The 24277-nt window shown below is 36.2% G+C and overlaps 1 protein-coding gene across 2 annotated transcripts; it reads right to left on the bottom strand.

The window, feature by feature from the left end:
* Window positions 1–583: 583 nt before the first annotated feature.
* On the bottom strand, window positions 584–19133 carry LOC137393156 (adenylyl cyclase-associated protein 1-like). 2 transcript variants are annotated; one of them, XM_068079587.1, is made up of 13 exons: window positions 18977–19133; window positions 16957–17063; window positions 16226–16303; window positions 14067–14120; window positions 12184–12273; window positions 10318–10403; window positions 9189–9294; window positions 8029–8218; window positions 7685–7729; window positions 5830–6011; window positions 3984–4190; window positions 3280–3423; window positions 584–1010 (listed from the first exon to the last, which is right to left on the bottom strand). In XM_068079587.1, the coding sequence occupies exons 1-13, from the start codon at window positions 19110–19112 to the stop codon at window positions 927–929; spliced, it is 1509 nt and encodes a 502-aa protein (XP_067935688.1). In that variant the 5' UTR covers window positions 19113–19133; the 3' UTR covers window positions 584–926. The 2 variants fall into 2 exon arrangements, with proteins under 2 accessions (XP_067935688.1, XP_067935695.1); XM_068079594.1 differs by lacking the exon at window positions 7685–7729.
* Window positions 19134–24277: the final 5144 nt, after the last annotated feature.

Genomic DNA, 24277 nt, shown 5'->3' with positions numbered 1-24277 from the left:
CAAATCTTCCATGCTCTTACACCATATAGTCATCATTGAACTTGCATTCTTGTCATGATGTGGCATGAACAGCAGATACGATGCTGCTTTTGATAGAGATTATGAAGATCAAAGCACCGCATGCAACCTGGCAATGACATCTAACAGAGTGTATTCATTTAAGGTAAGTTATGATGCTACTCATGTCTTGAAACATGATACAAAGTTGATGAACTTGTTCAAGTTCTGATCAAAGTTGACCAGAGTTTATAGTTTGCGCTCCAATTGGCTGTTACCATTATAGATACGGCTGATGATCAACAAATGTTGTATATCATTACAGCTTTCAAGTTATTAGCTTTCTGGTAACCAAAGGCATATCTTTGAGAACTTCAACTTTTCTAAGCAAAGTCCCCGATACACTCCCATACTATTCACTTGGAGGCAAATACTGTATGTATAGTATAAACACCATTGTATGATCATAGTATTTTCATGGTATTAACTACCATAACCTCTGTGTCTACAACTAGACCAGCTGCTGCTAGAATTTACAGATTCAGGAGTCAGCTTCAGTCCAAAAGGCAGCAACGAGACACAAAAATAAGAAATACCGATTATATTTTCATCAAAAGCAAAACGTTGATGGCATAATTATAACTTTAGTCAGAGATAGAAACATAGCTGCCTCTATACATCTCGACTCATGCTGGATCGAGACGTACCAACATCTGTCAAGAAGATCGGTTAATGTAAACTTCGGTAACAAAAATGTTCGATAGGTAAATCAGTAATCAATCATGCGCTGTAACTAAATTTTGCATGAACTATTTCCTCGAAACATTCAAAACGTGGTAGAATAATACCATGATCTAATTAGTAAAAGAACTTTAAATGTCCACAATGTAATTTAATACAATTGCACAGCAGCAGTCCGAGGTGGTCCTCTAGGCAGCGATGTCATTCACTTCTGTAACCAATGTCTTTCCATTGAATACGGTTCTGAACTGCTCAGCAATAGCGTATTCAGACTGCAGAAAAAAGGAAAATTCTGATTATATTGCTTACAAATATTAGCAAACAATGCAATTCCATGCTTCAAATGGGTTTAGAGTTACCTCCACTTAAAATCATAGAAACAGTAAAATCGGAATGCGTTCAACTTCATTTCGTTTCGCGAAATTTGAGGAAAAACATTCGCTGTAAGAGTACTATGTAACATCACAGAAACGCTCACTGCTGATGGATCCAAATTGATAATACTCGATTCAGAGTGTATGCTGTAAGCTCTTCCACTAAGACCCTCCCAACAGAGGTAAACCAAAGTTCAGTACACTTGAGCGCACAACCACACGGGTCTCTGATACCACCTTCTAATGCTACTCACTACTGTTTCTGCTTGACTATTTGTGACCTCTGAAGTGAGACCTGTATACTAAAAAGTAAATTCTGTTGATATCTTGTTATATAAAGCACAACAATAAGGAACATCAAAATAAATTGCAATCAGGCATCCTGGCATATTTAGTGCAAACTAGTTGACTAGCATAAATTGAGAAGTGACCATGACCTGAAAGTGAGTCTTGAGCAAGTTTTGGCAAGTCTTGAGCAAACCATGGCAAGTTTTGAGTGATACATCACAAATCTTGAAAAAATCTATAGCGTAACTCTAATTCGTTGAAACAGGATGTGAGTTCATCGGCAGCGGACAACTCCGAACCCATTCAAAGCATGAAAATACAGTGAAGTACAAAGGCTAAATGTTTGTCCACAAAGAAATAAAAAAAATTTCAATTAGAATAATAATGATAATCCAAGATTTCTTTTTAAAGCCGATGATGCCGACTAAATAAATGAGTGCTACTCTTAAAACAGCCATCAATACCTGAGTGTTGGTGTAGGAGTGTGTCACCGATCAATGTATACAGTGTTAGAAGCCTACAGCCAGATGGAATGCTATATTTAGTAACATTAAGGGTGCCCTAAGTGCACCACTTAAAAAACTAGTAACTAATAATACTAATTCATCGCATTAAACTATACGTTATATTTCATATCTTGCTAAATAATTTGCTTTTGCATGTTGAATAAATCCAATTGTCACACACCAGCTGTACTTTAGCAGATTGATAACAATCTTAATAATCTATTATTATAACGTACTAGTGCCCTGGCAGACCGGTGTGATGTCAGAGATCATCTGGTGTGCTGATAAAAGCAGAGATTAAGTATGTGCACAATTATTCAGAAAAAATTGGAAGGTGGTTGATTGGCAGAGATGTGAGATTTTTGGACTACTAAACTGAATGTCACAAGTACGAGTTCTGTACAATTTAGTATTTGTTCCCCACCTCCAACCATGGCTTGAGGCTTAAAATAGACTGAGGCTTGAGATAGACTGAGGCTTAAAATAGACTGAGGCTTAAAATAGACTGAGACTTGAGATAGACTGAGGCTTGAAATAGACTGAGGCTTGAGATAGAATGAGGCTTAAAATAGACTGAGACTTGAGATAAACTGAGACTTGCGATAAACTGAGACTTGAGATAGACTGAGACTTGAGATAGACTGAGACTTGAGATAGACTGAGACTTGAGATAGGGAAAGGTGATCGAGTGGTGCAGTGGTAGCCAGCATGGCTTCAAACCCACATATTCAGGTGCAATCATTTTTCTTAACACAGCTTTGAACAAATGACTGGACATGGCTCTTATTATAGTAAACATTACATTTACAGTCAGTAATAACCTATTCGTTTTTACTGTAGATTACACTTATCAAAACTGTGCACATTATAGCTAATCTCGACACTACTTGTCACTCAAATCAACATTAATCTGCGCGATGGACCGCAACGATTAGCTGCTATCATGTCATTTTGCGATGAGCGCCCAACGTAATCACGATGTGGTGGACTTTGAATGTGTTGAACTTTGACACAGATGAACGCGACTGTTAGCATCTTGATTGGCTGTTTGCTGACGACATCGAATTCAATTTCAAGTAGTGAAAATCAATGTCAATGCCATTCGGCAAACATGGCGAAGAACTACGAACCATGCTGTTTCTGTGATGTCGTGAAGATCCATGTAAAGATAACAAAAGTACTCGCAATACCAGAAATGCAAATTCGTAAAGTCTATGGGTTGTGGGTTAGCTGCCACCGACAGCTAATCGCTCATAGTGTGTACACCTTATCGTTGGTGATGACGTAAAAACAGTTAATCGTTGCGGTCCATCGCACAGCTAAACATTGATTTGAGCGAGTGTACACACGCCTAAATACATGTAGCTACTTACGTAGTCACCATCATCCTTGGGAATAACTACATTCATCTCAGATGACTTCGCAGAAATAAAGTTGGTATCTAGAGAATCCTTAGAGAGGAAAACCTGACACCCATCAGTCTTGTCTATGCTTACAGTTGGAACTTTATTCAGCACCTGTAACACATCAGCATAATGTACACTAGCTGTGGGTATATGTGCAGTTGTGTCCCCCTGCTACTGCTATTCATCTGCCCAAAGATACTTCTCAGGCCTGCCCATACTGAAAACCCAGTGATGATATATTGGAGCTATTCTTACTCTGTTACATGTATACACAAATCTGCTCAATACAAAGAGAGAAGAGATACAATGCTATGCATAGATAGTGTGATCGTGCGGTAAGGCAGAGCTAATAAATCATTGTAAAATTTAATGATACTGTGTCATGCATGTGCATCTCGCATTGAAAAAACTTGAATTATCTTACTTTTTTATTCTTGAAAAGACAACTCCATAAAACTGATCGATGACATTTTTATGGGCACAGTACAGTAATGTTGGTGTCATGCTCATTTTTATGTGAATGAGGCCTATAAGAAATAACTTCATCGCACTGTTAAAACTCCTTCCTACTTTGAACACGGGTACATAGACGATGTTGTCAAACCGCGGACAGTCCACTTAACTTCCCCATCAAGCACCCACCTGCCCAACACCGTATTCAATGACATTACCTGGCACTTGACACTCTGACAGTTGACAAACTCCACCATAGAAATGGCATCCTCGAACAACACCGATGTCTTCTTGCAACTATCTAGAATAATAGAGTTGACTTTGCCCTTGACCTGAATGGTTGAGCCAGTGCACTTGTATATGTAGACTGTCTGCCTGTTGTTTGTGTCCTCAATTACTGTACTGATACTGTCCACCAAATATTCCTGGCAAATAATTGCATATTATATAAGACAGTGCATAAATAAGCATGAGGTCAACAAATAGCTTTTTCGTCAGAAGGGCTGGTTCACACGATGTTGCCCTGTCAGCGGTGTCCTCTCAACGACTATTTATCGATCGTGTGTACCATAAACCGAAGGCATTGTCGAGGCAACGTAGCTATTCCGGTAAAGTTTGGAACTGTCCAACTTTCCTGATAGTTTGACGAGCATCCACGACAGCCTGTGCAATATGTACCACTTCGGCGATGATGATTGGCCATCATGGATTGCCCAATCCACATTTTCTTTTATGACAGTTGCTGCTAAAATGCTATGTCACGGACTATTCGCTGATGTAATCATGGATAGGTTTGTGATAGTGTGAACATTGTTATTACAGACGATCATCAAAGTATTGTGGGATTTGCACCAACATACAGTGACAGAGTGTGAAGCAGCCTTTACTGACAATGCAGGCTAATTATACATTTTTATAATATATGGTAAAAAACATTTGTTGTATTAACTGTTATCTATTTATAATTAGCAAATAATAACAACGATTGAGAAAACATGTCGTTGATAATACAAGCACTTAGAAAAATCATAACTCTTCCATAGTGACATGGAATACTTTTAATTTACTTTGATGATATGTTTTTATTTTCAAAATTGGTAAATCATTGCACAAATTTTTAAAATAACGGTTGATATACAAATGTGATAGAATTACAACTGTTAATTTTAAAAAGAGATGCAACAATGCCAAAGTATTGCGGAAGCAAATATCAGAAACACAGCTTTATTTTTAAAATTTTTACTTGTTTGCATTAAAGCTGTTACTTTTCATTATCGATATGATACCATCATTAAACCTTATTTTTGTCAACAAATATAAAACACTGGCCAAAAGGAACAACTCACTACTAACATTGATCAGAATGCAGGTAACCGCTGCAGAGCAGAGTTAATAACTGCTAAAAATGTAATCATATGTTACCTACTCTGAACAAATAATCTGTTGCTATAGTGATACATCTATAAATTTTGAATAGCAAATCTCTATAATAATATATATAATAGAGCAGACTGTTTTTAACTTTCTCATTAAACAAACTCCAATGTTTTGTTAACCAAGAGTAAAAACTACCATTTTAATTACCCTACTAATGCAAAATGAGCTCATTTTTTGCTATGTAAGCTTACAAGAAGCATCGGAGAGGCTGCATTAAAAATGAGGAGTTGTCATCACTTGTACATACCTTTGAATTAATAGGAGGCTACAAGAGGCAAATTGAGATTTAGTTTCAGCCTAAACCAAAGTAAAAAAAATTTTAATCGATGAACATCAGAAAATTCTTTTTTTGTGCCTCTTTTTGTTTTGTTTCACTGCAAAAATTACAAAAACTATTTCTATTACAAAAACTTTGGTTTTAATTGGCACAGCAGAAAGGAAGGTGCGAAGTCATACGGCAATCTGGAGCGCACCCTAAATATTGAACAGTTCACTTCAGACTGCATGTAGAGCTTTTCATTGCAATGTGTTAGATGAAGTGCCCTTAATCCAAACAATTGGCTGGATGAGGAATTCCATGCCAAGCAACACTCACATCCTGACAAAGCTATTGTTAATGTCACCTACCACAACCCATTTCTTGCCCTGCTGCTCCACAAGGGGAGGTTTAGCGACAGGGGCAGCAGCAGCTGGTTTCGGCTTGGCAGCGACCACGGGCTTAGCCGACCCTGCTGCCTTGAAAGGAGCTGGTCCTGATCTCAATGCTGGATTTTTGTGCGTCTTCATATCATTAGTGACCTTTTTCAGACCTGAGCAGAGGAGACGACTCCATTAAAATGTTAAAAAGACTGAGAACACAAAGTACTTACAAGGTTAGTATTGGATACAGTATCATGCAAGGCTGTTTAGGTATCACCCGCACAAGCAGACAGCCTGATATCCGATAGAACACACCAGCAGCCTTCCTAACCGCCGAGGTAAAAGCAAGGTATACACTTATAAAATAGCATTCCTCAATCAATCTATAAACACTCCTGAAATATCAGAAATTCCAGCCTAATACTTTATGGCTGTCACTCAAGAATGACTCAACAGCTATGAGACACTGCCATAATCTTATTACAAAAAGAGAGCGGCATGCCTGATGGCCAACCTCAATACATGTACAAATGTTTAATTAAAAGTTCGATATAAAACTAAGAAACGTTAAACGTGCTATGTTGTCTGTTACATTTCATAACTATAAATAATTATTTCTAAGAAATCTTTCTAAAACCATCTGTTTCGAATGCTGTACTGTTGCAACTAATTACGTCTTTAGTATGAAAAGCACCACTAAGGTCAAGAAACTGTAAAAATGATCAGACCAAACAGAGCAAAAGAAAGAAATGCTGTGCATTAGGAGAGGCAGTAACACGATTTACATAGAGGCCTTACATTATGCATCAGGTAACCAAATACTTCCATCTTACTTATCCACCAGTCAAGCTCCCTATAACCAGAAGGCCTAGCGGCGGATCTTGATTCTAAGCAAATAATTTCACACAAAAATAATATGGCGAGAGATGAATTCCATGTATGTAGTCCTACATAAACCTGTACACATGGTGAAAACCATTTCTCTCATTTATAAATTTTGTTGCATGACAAAGTATTCATTCTATTATTGGTTGGAAACATTTTTAGTGCTGAAAGCATAAAAACACGTCTTCAAATAGAATTCTATAAGTTCGTGTTGAATTCTCTTTAATATAGTTTAAACCAAAACATCTTTGCCAATTTGAAGGCCTACAATTTGAAGCTTCTAAAGACATAAATCATGATGTGATCAACTGCACATTTTACACTTGTATTTGTCTATTAGTCTGTATATACAACTTAAATTAAAATTGTTTGATATGAAGTGTTAATAATTATGCATAATTCACTAGAACTGTTAATGTTTTTCTTTGTATCCGACATGACTTTTACTGCTAGCCTACATCTCTTCATTAGAGTTTGGACCTAGTTTTTGCCTCCTCCTAAAATGCTCTGCATCATTGTTCATGTTTTACTCTTTGTCATACGAAGTTATTAATTGCACTGGTTGCAAATTGACACCGGTGTAAAAGTACACCTATAGTGACCAAACAAAACAGAGCAGTAAGTCCCTCCAACTATCAGATATTGCTAGCAAGGAGGTACAGGGGATGCAATAACAAAGTGACTAGCGCTGCGCTGCTAAAAGCCTCAACAATACTTTATAGGCAGCAGACCAGCAGAGCTTAAAGAGAATTGAGCCCGAGCGTACAACCATGGAGCCAACAAAGTATCAGCACTAACAGAGAGGTAATCTGTTCACAGTTATTTAATAACTACAAACATAACAGATTTGATGATTTGGCTATTGTCAAGGATGCAGGGCTATTGAGGGAGAAGAGTGCGGTATTATTTAAAGTGTAAAAAGCATTTGGTTAGGAAGGAGTAATCTCCCTCTTCATACCAGGATTCTTATGTGTCTGCATGTCAGCTGTAACCTTCCGTAAGCCTAGATATAAAGTAAAGGAAGTGTCCACGCATGAGGGATGATGCTAATCAAAACACGAGGAGACAACCCTAAATATAATTGTTTGACCAAAGGATAGCTTAGCATGAACTACATACACAGTTCAACTAACAACAAAACTGACAAATCTCGTACCAACATAAACACTCATAGTGTCACTAGACACAAATATTATTAGTACTGACAATCAATTTGGGCAAAATAATTCAGAGTACCAACAAACACCCGCAGTCCGATTAATACTAGTACTAAAGATCTGACTCTAACAGACTCATACTAACCCTTAGTTATGTCTGCTCCTTTGTTTAGGTCAGCAAACAAAGCGCCAGTGTTGATAGATACGCTATCAGGTCCTTCAGAAGCTGGCGGTGGTGGCCCTGGTGGAGGTGGACCACCCGCAGGTGGTGGAGGTGGACCACCCGCAGGTGGTGCAGGGGCAGCAGAAGCAGATGCCTTCATTGGGTCACCTCCCTGGGAAGTGAACAATTAGTTTGACACTGCGGGATCATAAAGTGCCTTTATGCAAGAATTTAGGCAATGTAGACAGAAAGTAATTCAAAACACTGTTACTTCTGTCTGGTAAGATAAGAAAACAAAAAAAGACTGTATAGCCCATTAGCAAGCTGGTCAAATATGATGTAACACCAGAATATGGCGATCCTAGGATATGGTTTTTCAGGTTGCGATGCGGAATACCAAGATTTTTAGCCCAGAATACAGCATTTTCCTCGCCTTATGGTGTAGCCAAAAAATTATTAAGATGCCGATACGCTATTGGCCAAAATCTACCATAATGCTTAAGAGCGATCTGAGACGCGATCTGTTGTTTATGGCTAAGTGAAGATTCATCGGAGAAGAATGCATGAAGTTTGTCTTGTGACAGTTTTTATGATATCGTGTTTACAATGAGCTTTTTATTGCTTATATTAAACTTCAACGGGTCACAAAGTTGCTGGTGATAATAAAGGGAGAGGCAGAAATAAGGTTACGATGGAGATGGAGCTGATAATAATAATGATATTTGAAGAAGAGAAGACCGAACAAACGTCTTCGAAAAAAATATAAAAAGCTATTGGCTGGTTTTAAAACCTTGCTAGATTTATTGCACAAAAACATCCAGAAACATTCATACAAGTGATCTTATGGACAGTGTTAATGACAGGTGGATGGTTTTTCATAAATATCTCGAGAAGTCGACAGAAACTGGCTTCTTTGCATAGATATTTTTCCAAAGTAAAAATGACAGAAAGCATAGGTGCTAAAGGCCCTACCATATGACGACTTCACCTTGCGATCCCAACCGCGGAACGGATTAATGCCATATCCTGGAGTACTCCCAAAATTAAAACTTGCAAATTTTTGTTATATTCTCAACATCAACAAAATTAAGAAGTGAGATTAGGCTATGTTTACCAAATGAATGAATGATATGAATACTAACGGAAGCATTCCAGACGAGTCCGGTGAGATGGTGCTGTTTAACAAATGCATGCAGATCATTCCAAACGATGCGCAACGCTGCCGTCCACTCAGTATGTGTATTACCTCTACAATGCAACCAGAGCACTTCCTGACCAGACTTTAAACCATAACAATCCTTCAATGAGTCTTTAGAAGTGGAGAAAAACTTGAGTGAAATAAATAGGCCAAATAGTATTGTACAGCCAAGCATCTCCTTGCGGCCACCTCATTATACAAATTAAAAGTTGCACAAATATTTTATTTTACACCTAAACTACGAAGCTCAAATTTTCTTGAAGTCTCGCAGTTTGGAAAGTTAAGATTGGTAAAAACAAAGTGTAAAAAATATAATAAATAGTAAAAAATATATATAAGATGATTTAGTTCAGACTAGTTGAAGTTAAAGTAAGTTATGTGATGTGTCTATGTGATGTGTCTATGTGATGTGTCTATGTGATGTGTCTATGTGTCTATGTGATGTGTCTATGTGTCTATGTGATGTGTCTATGTGATGTGTCTATGTGTCTATGTGTCTATGTGATGTGTCTATGTGTCTATGTGATGTGTCTATGTGTGGTCTAGCTCTATCAATATCTCTACTGGGGAACTTAAGCATTGCAAAGCCTATGCGCCTGTCTTCATGGAGAAGCAATAATAAAAATCTCTTTTGTTGAGTTCAGCATATTATTATTTTTTTATTATGCTGTTTTTTAGTTAAAATTTCATTTTTGAAATTTAGCTTTTTACATAGTTTTATATAATGTATATCATGGTTCAACATTTTGTTAGCTCTGGGGAATTTATCTTTAAATGAAATAAAAAGCCTTAAAATGAATTAAACGAAATACAGTGTGTCATTATAGGAATATGTTTCAACATACGTTGGTTTTGACATAAGAAGCAAATCTTGGATTGACCTAACTTCATATGAAGGGTTTGACAGAATAAGTAACAGACTAATTCAAAGGATACGTACACAGACCAGCCAACAGCTGCATGGACTGTTATTGTGGCTGACAATTATGTTATATCAAAATTAATAATGAATTAGCCTGTATACTAGCGGAAACTGAACTACTCAATTCTATGCTGCTAAATCTGACACTCACTTGTCCTTGTACTCCTTGAGCACTCTGTTCACGTAAAACATTCCAGCATCTGCCATTTCCTTTACATAGGGAGCTGGAGTCGGCTCCTACAACATGTATGCACAAGTATACCACAAAGGTTATCATTAACCCTTCTCATGTGTGACACGTCTTACTCAATAGTGTCTGTGTCCGCATGAAGCACTGTGCCTCACTTTCAAATGTCATAATTAATGACTGTCCATGACCAAAATTAGGTCAAATTTCTAATATATCAAACATGCTAAAAAGTATAATTGTCAGTTGGGGTGATAATAGCAAGTCTTGTCACAATTTACCTTTTGTAATCGGTTCTATGACATTTATGTAAAAAGTGCTGATGAACGCTAAAGCGACAACTATAGTGGTCATGGTAGAGCTGTCTCAAGATTGGTGATATGAATTCAAAAAATGGGTGTTTGTTTTGCTCCCAAATTCTGTCGCTCTATCATTTTTTGAAATACTTTGAATAAAATTCTTGCGCACCATATTTATTGCTTTGCAATGCTACGTCCCATTTGTGTCAACCATAAGATGAATGCTTCTAGGCTGACTTTCTGCACCGAACAATACTTGTCTGACAGAATCGATTTATAAGATCGTGTCAAAATAATTGTTATTAATCCTTGCTGACATTACATCAGTCTATAGTTATATTTTACTAACCTTGAAGTTAATCAACTTTTTACCAATTGAAGGATTGATAAAATCACAGCAAAGATTAACATCAGTTGCATCAATACGATTAAATCGACCCAATTTAACCAATCGATCCTATCATGAAGATGTTGTTCATGGAAAAATGTCGGCCCTGAAGGACTGACCTATCATGCCAAAAGTAGCTCTAACATCGTAAAGCAATAGATATGGCCGACAATTTGCAGGAATGTGGCTGAGTCATCTATTGCCTCTACCAACTTTGCCACACCAATTGCATGACCACCACCGTTGTTACTTTCATGTTTATGTACACACAGAATGTGATGTCATGGTATAATTTAAAAAATATCGATCTTGCGAAGCGTAATGGACCGACCACAAAACACACAGGTTTAAATTTTTACAAGAACAATCTTTTAGAATATTGGTCAAATTTGTATTATATTGTATTGGGCAGTGGCTTCATAGGTCATCGATTCTCTTCATAGAGTCACAATAAGTCACTATACCTCACTATAATGTCTCACAATGAGTCACCATGCCTCATAATGTCTCACAATGAGTCACTATTCCTCACTATAATGTCTCACAATGAGTCACTATGCCTCACTATAATGTCCCACAATGAGTCACTATGTCTTACTATAATGTCTTACAATGAGTCACCATACCTCACTTTAATGTCTCATAATGAGTCACCATGCCTCACTACAATGTCTCACAATAAGTCACTATACCTCACTTTAATGTCTCATAATGAGTCACCATGCCTCACTACAATGTCTCACAATGAGTCACTATGCCTCACTATAATGTCCCACAATGAGTCACTATGCCTCACTATGAGATGTCACAATTATTTACTTTCAAGCACTGCCAAACGATACAATGAATCGCTATATCGCCCTCCCCCAGTTTATGACACGAGTCACCTCAAAGTGCATAGTACAATGACACACTGTTTGTCACTCCAAACATTACCAACTATGCAAACGGTAGCATTCTAAAACGAGACAACAGTTTTAGCAGCAACGAGATGCAGGGCAGCAATAATTACCTTTGACCTAGATGACAGACTATCACGTCCTACATGTCAAATAGAACTATTAAAATACTTTCAACAAACTGTTCCTGTTGTAAACAAAGTGTTCAACTGTAAAGAACGATGAACTATAATGAATCACTCACCACAGTAACCCAGGCAAGGGCTGCGACGCCTTCACCCAAAGCAGCCAAATGGTTGAAAAGCTCAGACCTTCTATTCTTCTCCTTGATGTCCTGTCAAGACAGCGCAACAGTCTGAGTAAGCAGAGTTAACTTCTTCAAATGACAACAATCATATCTTGTGTCTGTTAATAAACTAAGATTAATATCAAAGATATGACGTTTACCGTGAATCACTCAGTGAGGAAAAGGCTTTTAGAGTATTTTAAACATTCATTTTTAAATATTTTAAAAATCTATTAAAATAATTTAAAAAGCTGTCCTAAAAGGACCGTTGTAACAAGCGTGCCAGATCATTATAAACGAAGAGCAATTGTGTGCTCTATTCGGATGAGGTACAAAATTAGCACTGAGCTTGTAATGTTCTGTGTATGATCCAAAGGCAAATATTAATGCAGAGCTTGCAGACGTGAACAAAGGCTAGAAATTGTCTCCCAATAAATGTGAGAATTGCCTGCCCCTTATCACTACTGGTACCCTGGCAGTCTCGAGCGTTGTGAGAGATCATCAGGTGTAATAATTATGTGCACAACTATTATGACATGCCTAAAGGTGGCTGAGTGTCGGTCAACCGAGCCAAATGATTGGCACAAGTTCGAACCCCGTACGATGCAGTCTGTTGTCTCAACCTCCCACTGTAGCTTCAGACAAATGGATGGACACGGCTCTTATTATAGTAAAGAAGATTTATCTCCTTTGTATTGAATTTCAAACGATGAAAAGTTTACTCAATGACGGACGAAATTTAACGAAAGTTACGTCAATGTATGTAAGCCGAAAATATGGTTCGTGTATTTGAATAACGACGAATGCGGTATTTCAGGGTACAAAGGACATGGGGTTGAATATTTTCAAATTTAATGATTAGTGTTATAAAGTAGCCTTTTGAATACTAAGGTGCATGTTCAGTTTATTTTTCCTGAACTTAATTCGTAAATAGTCATAAATGACTGGACTGTCATGGAGTACGTAACCAACACATTCTAATGGTTATTAATATAATTGACAACTAATGGTTTTTTCTATAGATTTGCTAATTTTTAAACAGTTTAGTGATTATTCACGCTTATTTTTATGCTCCACCAGAATAAAGTTATTCAACAATATTTAAAGCTGGAAAATCTATACCCTGAAAATGCTCATTTTTATAGATTCATTTTTTTTTACAAATAAAGCATAAATTAGAAAGATTTTTATGATATCAACATAATAAAGAACAACCACATTATGTGTTTTATTTCCATGCCATGGATAAACAAAATATTATAGAGTTCAAGTGTGGTCCTTTGCATTCAGTCAAATAATCTATTCTATGAATGATACATGACTATTACGATATCAAATATTGAAGTTTTTCGTTATTTTTTTGTCAGTTTTTAGTATGTCTCCAACTTTCAAGTATGCAAGTCTGCTGCTAGCGAGAAAATCCTTACATTCAGAAACTAGATATCTGTACATGTAGTAATATTGACAACAATAATGCAATTGTGAGACCTTCTAATGAAATGATGGTGGGCACCTATTGCACAAAACTCAACTCAAATGACTAGTTGTACAGGGATTAAAAGACCTGGCTGTAAAGAGAGGGATAAGTCAAATACTCTCAACTATAGCAGTAATCAAAGACCTGGTTGTAAAGACCTGGTTGGCTTTTTTCTTTTGTTTAACTACTTTTGTTGATGAAAATAAATCACAACCACAATCACAAAGAGAGGGGTAAGTCAAATACTCACAGCTATAGCAGTAATCAAATACCTGGTTGTCAAGAAAGGAGTAAGTCAAATACTCACAGCTATAGCAGTAATCAAATACCTGGTTGTAATGAGAGGGGTAAGTTAAATACTCACAACTATAGCAGTAATCTTTTCAGATGTTGGCTGGAGAAGTGTTACAATATCCCCCTGCAGCAGAAACAGAATAGCTAATGGACTGTACTAGTATTGTTGAATGGGAATGTACTAATATTGTTGAATGCCAATTTAAATAATAAACTACCTTTGTATTGAAACACTACGGATATATTACTGCAGGCAGCACATTCTTGTACTTTATGAAATACCAGAAAGACTACTCCAGAAAAATCTGAATAAATGTGACTTAAGTTCCATGAAGTCATAATAACAGAAATCATGCCAGCACACTGCTTTTCAGCAAAATTAATAACATTTTTAATGAAAAGGATATAGCGAAATAACATAAAAACTGTACATTTTCAACTAATACTGTAGTTGTACACAATTGAGCGGATATATTCAGCAGAAATATCTCCTACATGGCAAAATAAGTTTTTATCGTGAAACACATTGTTCTAAGTCCTGCATTTAGACAAAGCAGTCTTGACAAGTATCCAATTATTGACCAGTATTCAATACGAGTACAAATGAGAGAGGATCAATATTCATGGTTTGACTCCCTCATACTCTGTATACTCAAGAGACTGAGAGCCTGAGAGCAATGGGTTTAAGACAATACTCTGTATTGTCTTAAACCCATTGCGCTCAGGCTGTTTGTGTACTTGTTTCCATAGCGATGTACTGTCCTAAATCTATTGCACTCAAGCTGTTTGTGTACTTGTTTCCATAGAGTTGTACCGTCTTAAACCTATTGCGCTCAGGCTGTTTGTGTACTTGTTTCCATAGAGATGTACTGCCTTAAACCTATTGCACTCAGGCTGTTTGTGTACTTGTTTCTATAGAGATGTACTGTCCTAAACCTATTGCACTCAGGCTGTTTGTGTATTTTTTTCCATAGAGATGTAACAGTCTTAAACCTATTGCACTCAGGCTGTGTGTGTACTTGTTTCCATAGAGATGTACTGTCCTAAACCCATTGCGCTCAGGCTGTTTGTGTACTTGTTTCCAGTCTAGAATGCACAAATAGTTTATAGCCATCTATAAACTCGTAACGGTGAAATCTATCACTTCAGAGTCATAAAAGCCAAATATGTACAAACACTTTATTTGTTGGTTAAGAAATGAACTGGTGCTCAGCATACGCATGATGCACTGTAACAGCATAGCTAAAAGTCTATCTGGCGAATAGGTTAGTCTACTAACGGTTTTAAATATGTTTCCATCTAACAGCTACATTTCCATCACAATGTGGCTGTGATGGAACACAGCTACATGTACATTGTGATGGAAATGTAGCTGTGTTTCTACACTTGCTAAACACTTCCATCTAAACATCTAACAGCTACATTTCCATCACAGTGTGGCTGTGATGGAACACAGCTACACTGTGATGGAAATGTAGCTGTGTTTCTACACTTGCTAAACACTTCCATCTAAACATCTAACAGCTACATTTCCATCACAATGCGGCTGTGATGGAACACAGCTACATGTACATTGTGATGGAAATGTAGCTGTGTTTCTACACTTGCTAAACACTTCCATCTAAACATCTAACAGCTACATTTCCATCACAATGTGGCTGTGATGGAACACAGCTACATGTACATTGTGATGGAAATGTAGCTATGTTTCCACACTCGCTATACACTTCCATCTAAACATCTAACAGCTACATTTCCATCACAATGCGGCTGTGATGGAACACAGCTACATGTACATTGTGATGGAAATGTAGCTGTGTTTCTACACTTGCTAAACACTTCCATCTAAACATCTAACAGCTACATTTCCATCACAATGTGGCTGTGATGGAACACAGCTACATGTACATTGTGATGGAAATGTAGCTATGTTTCCACACTCGCTATACACTTCCATCTAAACATCTAACAGCTACACTTCGTCCACCAGTGATGTCAATAAGACAAGCGCACACATCAATACAGTTGATAACGAACAAGTGACTGACAAGGTTTACCAGACAGACAACTTAATGATAAGGGTGAGAGTATTGCAATGATTAGCCTCCTATCCATACTTAGTTACAAACAATATAGATGACCAAGAGTCTCAGCACTCATTGCCCTGTAGGCTCTCATTAGTACTGAGAACGTCATCTGCACTTGTATAAAAACATGAGAAGGATTTACCTGAGTTGGCTTCTTGCTTGTTGCTGCAATCACAAGATAGGCTTTTTGAGCTTCCATGGCCTCTTTTAGCAGCTCAGCCTGCAAGACGAGAAAAATTTTGTTACTAAACTATGCTGGATAGCATGACAGAACCCCCAGTTAGCACAGTATTTCAAACTAATGTATGTTCACATCTCTTCATTTACTAAACCAACTTGAAAGTGAATAGAAATGGGTGCTGGTTTAATATTTCTTTTCACTAGAGAGCGGAGATAGCGTGTGTTATTATATCTATTTTCACTAGAGAGCAGAGACAGTATGTGTTATAATATCTATTTTCACTAGAGAGCGGAGATAGCGTGTGTTACTATATCTCTTTATACTAGAGAGCAGAGATAGTATGTGTTATATCTATTTTTACTAAAGAGCAGAGATAGTATGTGTTCTATCTATTTTTACTAAAGAGCAGAGATGGTGTGCGTTATAATAGATCTTTTCACCAGAGAGCAGAGATCGTGTGTTATAATATCTCTTCACTGTCACACACAGCCTGCTGAAAACAGATATGTAATGATAAATGGTGCACATTAGACAAAAAAAATGTTCTTATGTATGTGTTAGTGAACCCAACAAACCTAAAAAAGCTAATCTGAGAGAAACAACTATCCTTTACCTAATGCTACTGCACCACATGACATTCAATACACAAGCTGTCATAAGTCAGCAGGGAGGTACTAAAACAGAGGCTCTACCTGCTTCTTGACAAGACCGCCAACTTTACCGCTTGACTCTAGGAAACCAGATAGAGCTCCAGATAAGATAGCTTCATAGTCCTTCACCATAGCACTTGTATCAGCAGCTATAATCAGAATGAAGTCAAACAATGGAGGGTAGGAGTCGTTATTGTACACAGAGTATTGCCATCCACCAATACATACACTGACTTTGAGTGAGAATATCAGACTAAAGTTTGAATTCAAACAAAATATTGAGGTAGTATCTTATTAACAAACACAGTTTTATGATATGAACAGCATGAAAAGCTGCAGATAATGTAACTTAAAATATGGATATGCAGATTCCTGAGCATACGTATAGTTCTAAAACAGGGCTTCCCTAAGGAGAGTGAGCCGTTGTTCTGAGGGGGGGGGGTGTATGAATCAATCGTGAAGAAAGTGTATTTTTCATCACATAAACTTGCCTTTGTGAATGAGGATTTTCATATTTTTCGTATATCAAAAACGCATATCGTAAAGCCATCAATACTGAAAGTGATCTATGCCTTTTGCTTACTCCCAAAGAACCAGTTGCCATCAAATAATAGGAGAGAAGAGGCAGCTCATAAAGTGAGTTGCTTTTTACATGTAGCTGCTGTGTGAAAATGTTAGACTCTTATTAGAATGACCAATCAATAACATATTGTTTTTATATATTCCGACTATATCTGCTTTTCATTATGTTTTGAGCACTTTTTGTTTTATTTTAAAAAGGGGGTAGGAGATTGTCTACCTCAATCGTAGGGAGTTTGGTGATAGAAATGAATAAAGAAGCGCTGTTCTAATATAATGGACGAAGAATTTAAGACACTATTTAACACAGTTAAAGCGAGTAGCAAGTCCGCCAGTGTAAAGTGTTAGTCAAATAACAGAATAGAAATCTTAATGGTTGCTAGAGCGAATAAAACTTTCAGCTAACCTCTATTTAGCATGAGATCCCAGCAATACAAGCACAAACAAAAACATTAAGAAGTTTATGAGCTCTGTAAGGACAGAAGCTTTACTGGTAATTTAGCCAATGAGGTAGAAGCTTCATTGGTAATTTAGCCAATGAGATAGAAGCTTCATTGGTAATTTAGGCAATGAGACACTGGTAATTTACTTAATTGTCGCACGCTATCAAGTTAAATATTTCCGACTTAAGTTACTTAGCATGCATATAAATAGTTTTAAATGAGCATACTTGAACATAATAAAAAGGTAAGTACAATTTTTGCCCCAATTTCCTTGATATAATTCACTAGGTAATATGAGTGCAACAGCAATCTCTGCAGTTTGTAAAGTAGTGAATGCTTAGCCTTGGGGTGTACTGTCAACGTACAGGTAAGCATTTCATGCATCTTCACTATACTTTATAAAAACAAACCAAACCTACCTATAAGGAAATACCCGTATAACAAAAATCCTTAAACAAAAATCCTTAACGCTGAGTTTCAAAACGGCACACAAAGAAAAATACAGAGTATGCAAAATTTTTATGCTAAAGTTGCAATCTATCCTTTTAAATGTAGTACACGAGCGATAACAAAACTTAGCCATATCAACCACACAGATGATTTACAATAAACAAACTAACAAGTTTTTAAAATTTTGTTTTGCCAAGAAAATGCATGACCGAGTTATACTGTCTGAACTATGTAGAACTATATAAGCTGTACATAACAATACAATGTTATACTGTCTGAACTATGCAGAACTACAGTATTTGAGCTGTACATAACAATACAGTGTTATACTGTCTGAATTATGTAGAACTACATAAGCTGTACATAACAATACAATGTTATACTGTCTGAATTATGTAGAACTACATAAGCTGTACATAACAATACAATGTTATACTGTCTGAATTATGTAGAACTATAAAAGTTGTACATAAGAATACAGTGGGTGTGAATCCAAATAAACCCAATTCTAAAATATAACCACAATATAAGAAGGCAGCAGACAAAAACTAGCTGGTTTTACTAGCAGCAAGAACTGTCGAAACACTTACCAGTAGGAGCAGGAGCAGGCGCTGACGAGGGAACTTTTTCTAGCCTGCTCGTAACTTTCTCTAGCCGCTCCACCAACTTGGACAATTCTTGAGCCGACATGTTGCGAGTTCTGAAACAGCAGAACAAGCATGACATGACAACACTTCCTCGTTGACAAATCCAAGTTGGCAGTTCCTCAACGAATGACTGATCCCTGATCAGCCATCAATTTCAGATATGTTACATATGGTCCCCAGAGCGACCTGAACACCGAGAGGTGTGCGATTATCTGCCTTACCCAATGTTGACTCATGATACAGCTAACTCGCCTGGTCAAGTATGTACATATCTGATAATCACACTCCGACTGGCTCCTTGGTCAATGCCCATTGCATAGTTGCTGAGCACCAGTAAGGTGACTAACTAGCATATCGACCGTATATAATTAGCAATAGCCCCAAATAAGACAAAAATGCACGTAATCTCTTGATAGATAAACACTCAGACGGATGAAGTGAGTACGATAGTAAATATCACATCCATCATAAAACTAATAAGTTGTACACATAACTAGTAATAATCAGACACAATGCAGTGAGACTGCTAATGAGCGTTAATATGATGAAATGACAATGCTAACGGTGAAAGGCTGGTTATTTATAGCCAGTCGAGTGAATCATGCGAGGTTACCCCTTTTCCTTCGGCCAATGACTATATAAGGATATATCTATGATAAGGTAAATTTAGTAGGCGATGCAAGAAACAGGGAGGCGTCAGTGAATGGCTTACAATGATACGATCAGTGCACTACGAGTCTCTAGTTTAGAGACTCTTTTCAAAAGAAGTTAGAGTCAGGTGCTTGAATTCTTATTAAGCAACAGTTTGACCATTTACCGTAAAACCTTTAATTGAGCGCGATGGTGCTGTATTCTTCAACCCTTCCCTTATAGTGCCGTTGTATCGGAGGTGACATTCAAATCAAGAGTGGCACTTTATTTTTTTGGCTAGCTTGTCAGAATTTTGGGAAGATAAATTTAACCCTTTCAAGGGCGAAACAATGCTAATGTCACCTATATTTTGCCTTCTCCTTTGGGCGGAGCAACTTCACGTCGATGTATCAGACCGAGTTGAACGAGGAACTACTCTGAAAAAAAGCCTTAGATGGAGAAAATTGTTAATTATTTCGATGGTATCGTTTTAAAAGTTTTGAAGAGAAATCGTAAAGTTTTGGGGTTGGAGAACGGACTTCAATACGCCATAACAGTCAAAATGCTCATCAAAATGAGGTAAATTTTCAGATCAAGTTGTAAACCACATTATGGAGGAATTTGAAGACAATGAATCGGATTGAGACCTTAATGACTTCGAATCTTGAAGTAGTTCTGATGATTGTGACGATCAATCTTCTCAGATACATAGCCACTAAAACCATGGCAAAATTGAAACAACAACAAAATAATTAGTTATTATTGATGTAACCGAGTCATTATTAATGCCACACTGTGGGCACTTTTCTACTGATCACTTCCCATTATGGGTTACTAAAGATCAATCATAGTGAATGTCAAAGTAGCGATCTAATAGAGGTGAAGTTCAATTAAAGGGTGGCACTGTATTTTTCAACCCTTCTTTTATAATAGCATTCCATTAGAAGCATCGTTCAAATAAAGGTGATGTTCAAACAGGTTTTACAGTAATTAATGCATGACAAAAGTGAACTGCTGGCAACTAGAATTTTACAATTTCCATTAATAAAGTTTCTGAAGCCAAAAATAGTACGTAAATTGATAAATTGGCTGATACATTCTAAACTAAGATGGGAAATTTTAGCTTTTTCGTCGATAGGCCTATATTAAAATATTTCAGAAAACAATAATAAACAAAAAAACCCGGTTTCAATGTTTGTAAACTTTTGACACATTCTAGCTGCTGCAGACCCCAACAGCTATATAGAATGCTTTGCAGCTGCCACAACAAAACACAACAGACCTGAGTTAGCAATATATTAATTTTATGGCTGGCCACTTTTAAATTTTAGATTTAAAATAATTAAACCATACAACACTAAGATATCTGTTATACAAGACCGATGATCTGTAGCAAACATTTACCGAAACACCTGAGTTTATCATGAACAACTTGTACAATATCTATTTGCCTTTAGGTTAGCTCTATAAGTATTTTTACCTGCTTATAACTGACCAGAAGAACAGAATCAGTTACCGATTAAGGACAAAATACATTAGAAATGAGGTCGTGCCAGCTAATCTGTTTGAAAGAGTGAAAATTTGTTGTTATATTTTACATATTTTATTTAATTAACACTTACAATGCATGTCCTTACTATCATAAGCTTGAAGAACCTTTTGCATCATTCCAACATAATTATTCAGAGTTAATTAATACATTATATAATTAAATTAATACATCATATTAATCCTCATATAAGTACTAAAGAATAACTTGTTCAAAAGAAATATTTGCTAGTGACAAAGTTAAGACCAAAGAGCTGCGAACGAGATGCTAAATAAAATAATTACAAAACAAGCATAATAATAATAACAAAAATAACTATTTAAAAATCTTGTAAAAAGTTAAGTTTTACCCTACATCTGGTGCTAAAGCACTGCTTCAGTAAATATAAATATTGCAATAATTAACTTCACAAAATGCTTTTTGTTTTAAGTGCGTTTCAAAAATTACTAATTCTCAAAAGCAGTGTTAGCTCTAGCAGTTTATCTTTTATTAGATAAAAAGGTTCAAGCAATATTAGACTAAAGGTTACTCACATATAACGTGAGTTTAACTAGGTAAAATATTTTTGTTTGAATGATTTTCGAATCCAAAATTTTCCTTTTTACTGAAAATATTTGACCATACTGTCTATACTTATTATGTAGCTTATCATTTTCTGCAGCAGTATGTTTAGGCACATCTTGTACATTCAAGTTTGTACAAATAAATGAGCAACAATTCATGCATTGCAACCAACAAAGAGCATATTCGCTAGTAAAGAATTTGTGTGATTTGACAGAAGATAATTTTTCATTTGAGAATACAAAAAACCTGGTCACACATTTGCAGAGTTGAACAAGGAAAAAAACAAGATTCTTAAATGAGAAGTTGTGACAAGTTAATTATGTCAAGTGAAGAGCAGAAAAGCCTAAGTGAGGAATGGAATCATTGGCTGCTTTCCCAACCAGTCAATATCATAGACTGCGAGCCGTGATAATAACAACCACAGTACCTTAGAGGTACACTACAAAATACATAATTTAAGAACAACAAATACAATAGATAATTTAATAGACAAATAATAGATATGATTCTATTTACAAAAATTAAAAACAATATATGAAACAATTATTATCTGAAACAATATAGGAATAACCCAAAACTTGCACCCGTTGAATAATGTGGCCAAAGTTTTATGTTCACTACTCAGCTGACAGCTGAACTGCTGGTTTTAATTTAGTTCCATTTAGTGGCTCCCAATTACTTACAGCAATCTCCACACCTTGTTTAGTGTCACTGAATAACAAGTGACTGACAGGGCATTTGCTGCGAAACGAATGTTGTACATAAATATCAGGCTTTTTGAAAATTATAACAAGACAGACACGCCACGAATTATTTTGTTGCTATTAGCTGTTTTATTGTTATTGATCAATTCTGACAGTAATAATTTGCGCAATATTAATTGCTGGTTAAATAGTTAAAATGTGTGAAAGTTACGCCACAATTGGTTCAATTTCAATCTGTTCAATGCGACAATTGTCTGGTGTAATGCATTATTTTCACAAAAACACACAGAAACATGTGCATCAGGTTAGTAGCTTTTCCACATATAGCTAGCAATGCTTAGGCCTCATATCTCAAATTTAAATGGTTTAAAATGCGAATCATTAAAAAATATTTTTGTGTTGATGATTAAAAGATTGAATCCATCCAAACTAATGACTTGGTTTGATCTTAATTCAAAAGGGTTTTTAAATGAGTAACCTACTGTAAATCTCTAAGTTAGAGGGCAAATATTTTCATTTAAAAGTACAAAGCTGAGACTTGTTGCGCTCTCATGGTGTCGATCATACAAATGATACATTCCCTTGTATGTTATGAGAATAAAACAAGATGTTTAGCAATGAGTCTGTCTGATGCCCTAGAAATGACCATAGAACCTTTCAAGTAAAACCACTAACGCATAACAAGTAACTCAACTTTAAGTGAAAACATTTTTAGACCATCAAATGAGACCTTTTAGAATGATGGTATAAGCAGTACAAAAACATTTTTGAAGTGCTACACACTATTGAAAAGAACATGTGTGAGACTGGTCTGTTTTTGTCACAGTGAGTGTTCTGAAATGGCATATTTTCAAGCAGTTAGGATAACTTGACAACTATTGTTATTTGTAATTTGGAAAGATTTTAAATTATACAATGAATACTTTGAACTCAATTTGAGTGACTTTGAAATGTGACAGAGATGGAAGCCAAATAAAAATCAAAATAATTTGATTTGAGCTAGAAACTCATAGCTAGAAACCCAAGCAAGAAACTCATAGCTAAAAACCCAAGCGGATTCAAACAAAATCGAGTCAACTTTTGAGAGAATTGGCTTGAACTCTCACAATAATCAAGCGTTGAAATTCAATATAGTAACTTTCAGAACACCCGAAATTAATTTCCTTCATAGTTTAATAAACTTCTATTTCAACAATGACCAATTTACATTTATACTAAGTGTTTGCATGACAAATGTTGGTGCTATTTTTAGATACCGGGAATCGGTTATGGCTTATACCCAATGCAAACTTATTGGCTAGATATTAAACTGGTTACAAAAAATGTATACTACATTCAATGACAAAACAACAGAATGGGTCTTGTACATAACCAATTAACCTGCAAGTTGCTAGTCATCTGAATGATAATTAATTCGTCTTGCACTAACAAATGCTTAATAAATTTACTGTAGTATTGTCCGAAAATTTTCAAAAATTGTATTAATGAATACCCAGCTTGATGTCAATTGCAGAAAATGCTGAAGGCAGACTGAAAGCAGTGTGCTCATAGAATTGCTCCTTAACATCAACAAAAAATCTATTATCAGATGCAAGCTCTGCTTCTGCTTAGGACAGAAAGAGTTTTTGCACATTCTACCTTAACTTAATGCAAATACATCTAAGCTTGTTAAAAAGAACACCTTCGGACTGCCTAGTACCTTGAGTTCAACAAAAATAACTTGTACAAGTAACCTCAAGTGTGTCGTTTAATTACAAAAGTAAGTTAAAAACGATAATAAAATGCAGCACGCAGTCT

Source organism: Watersipora subatra, chromosome 1 (genome assembly GCF_963576615.1).
Source record: "Watersipora subatra chromosome 1, tzWatSuba1.1, whole genome shotgun sequence".
Taxonomy (NCBI): domain Eukaryota; kingdom Metazoa; phylum Bryozoa; class Gymnolaemata; order Cheilostomatida; family Watersiporidae; genus Watersipora; species Watersipora subatra.
This window is presented reverse-complemented; position numbering and strand designations above follow the sequence as displayed.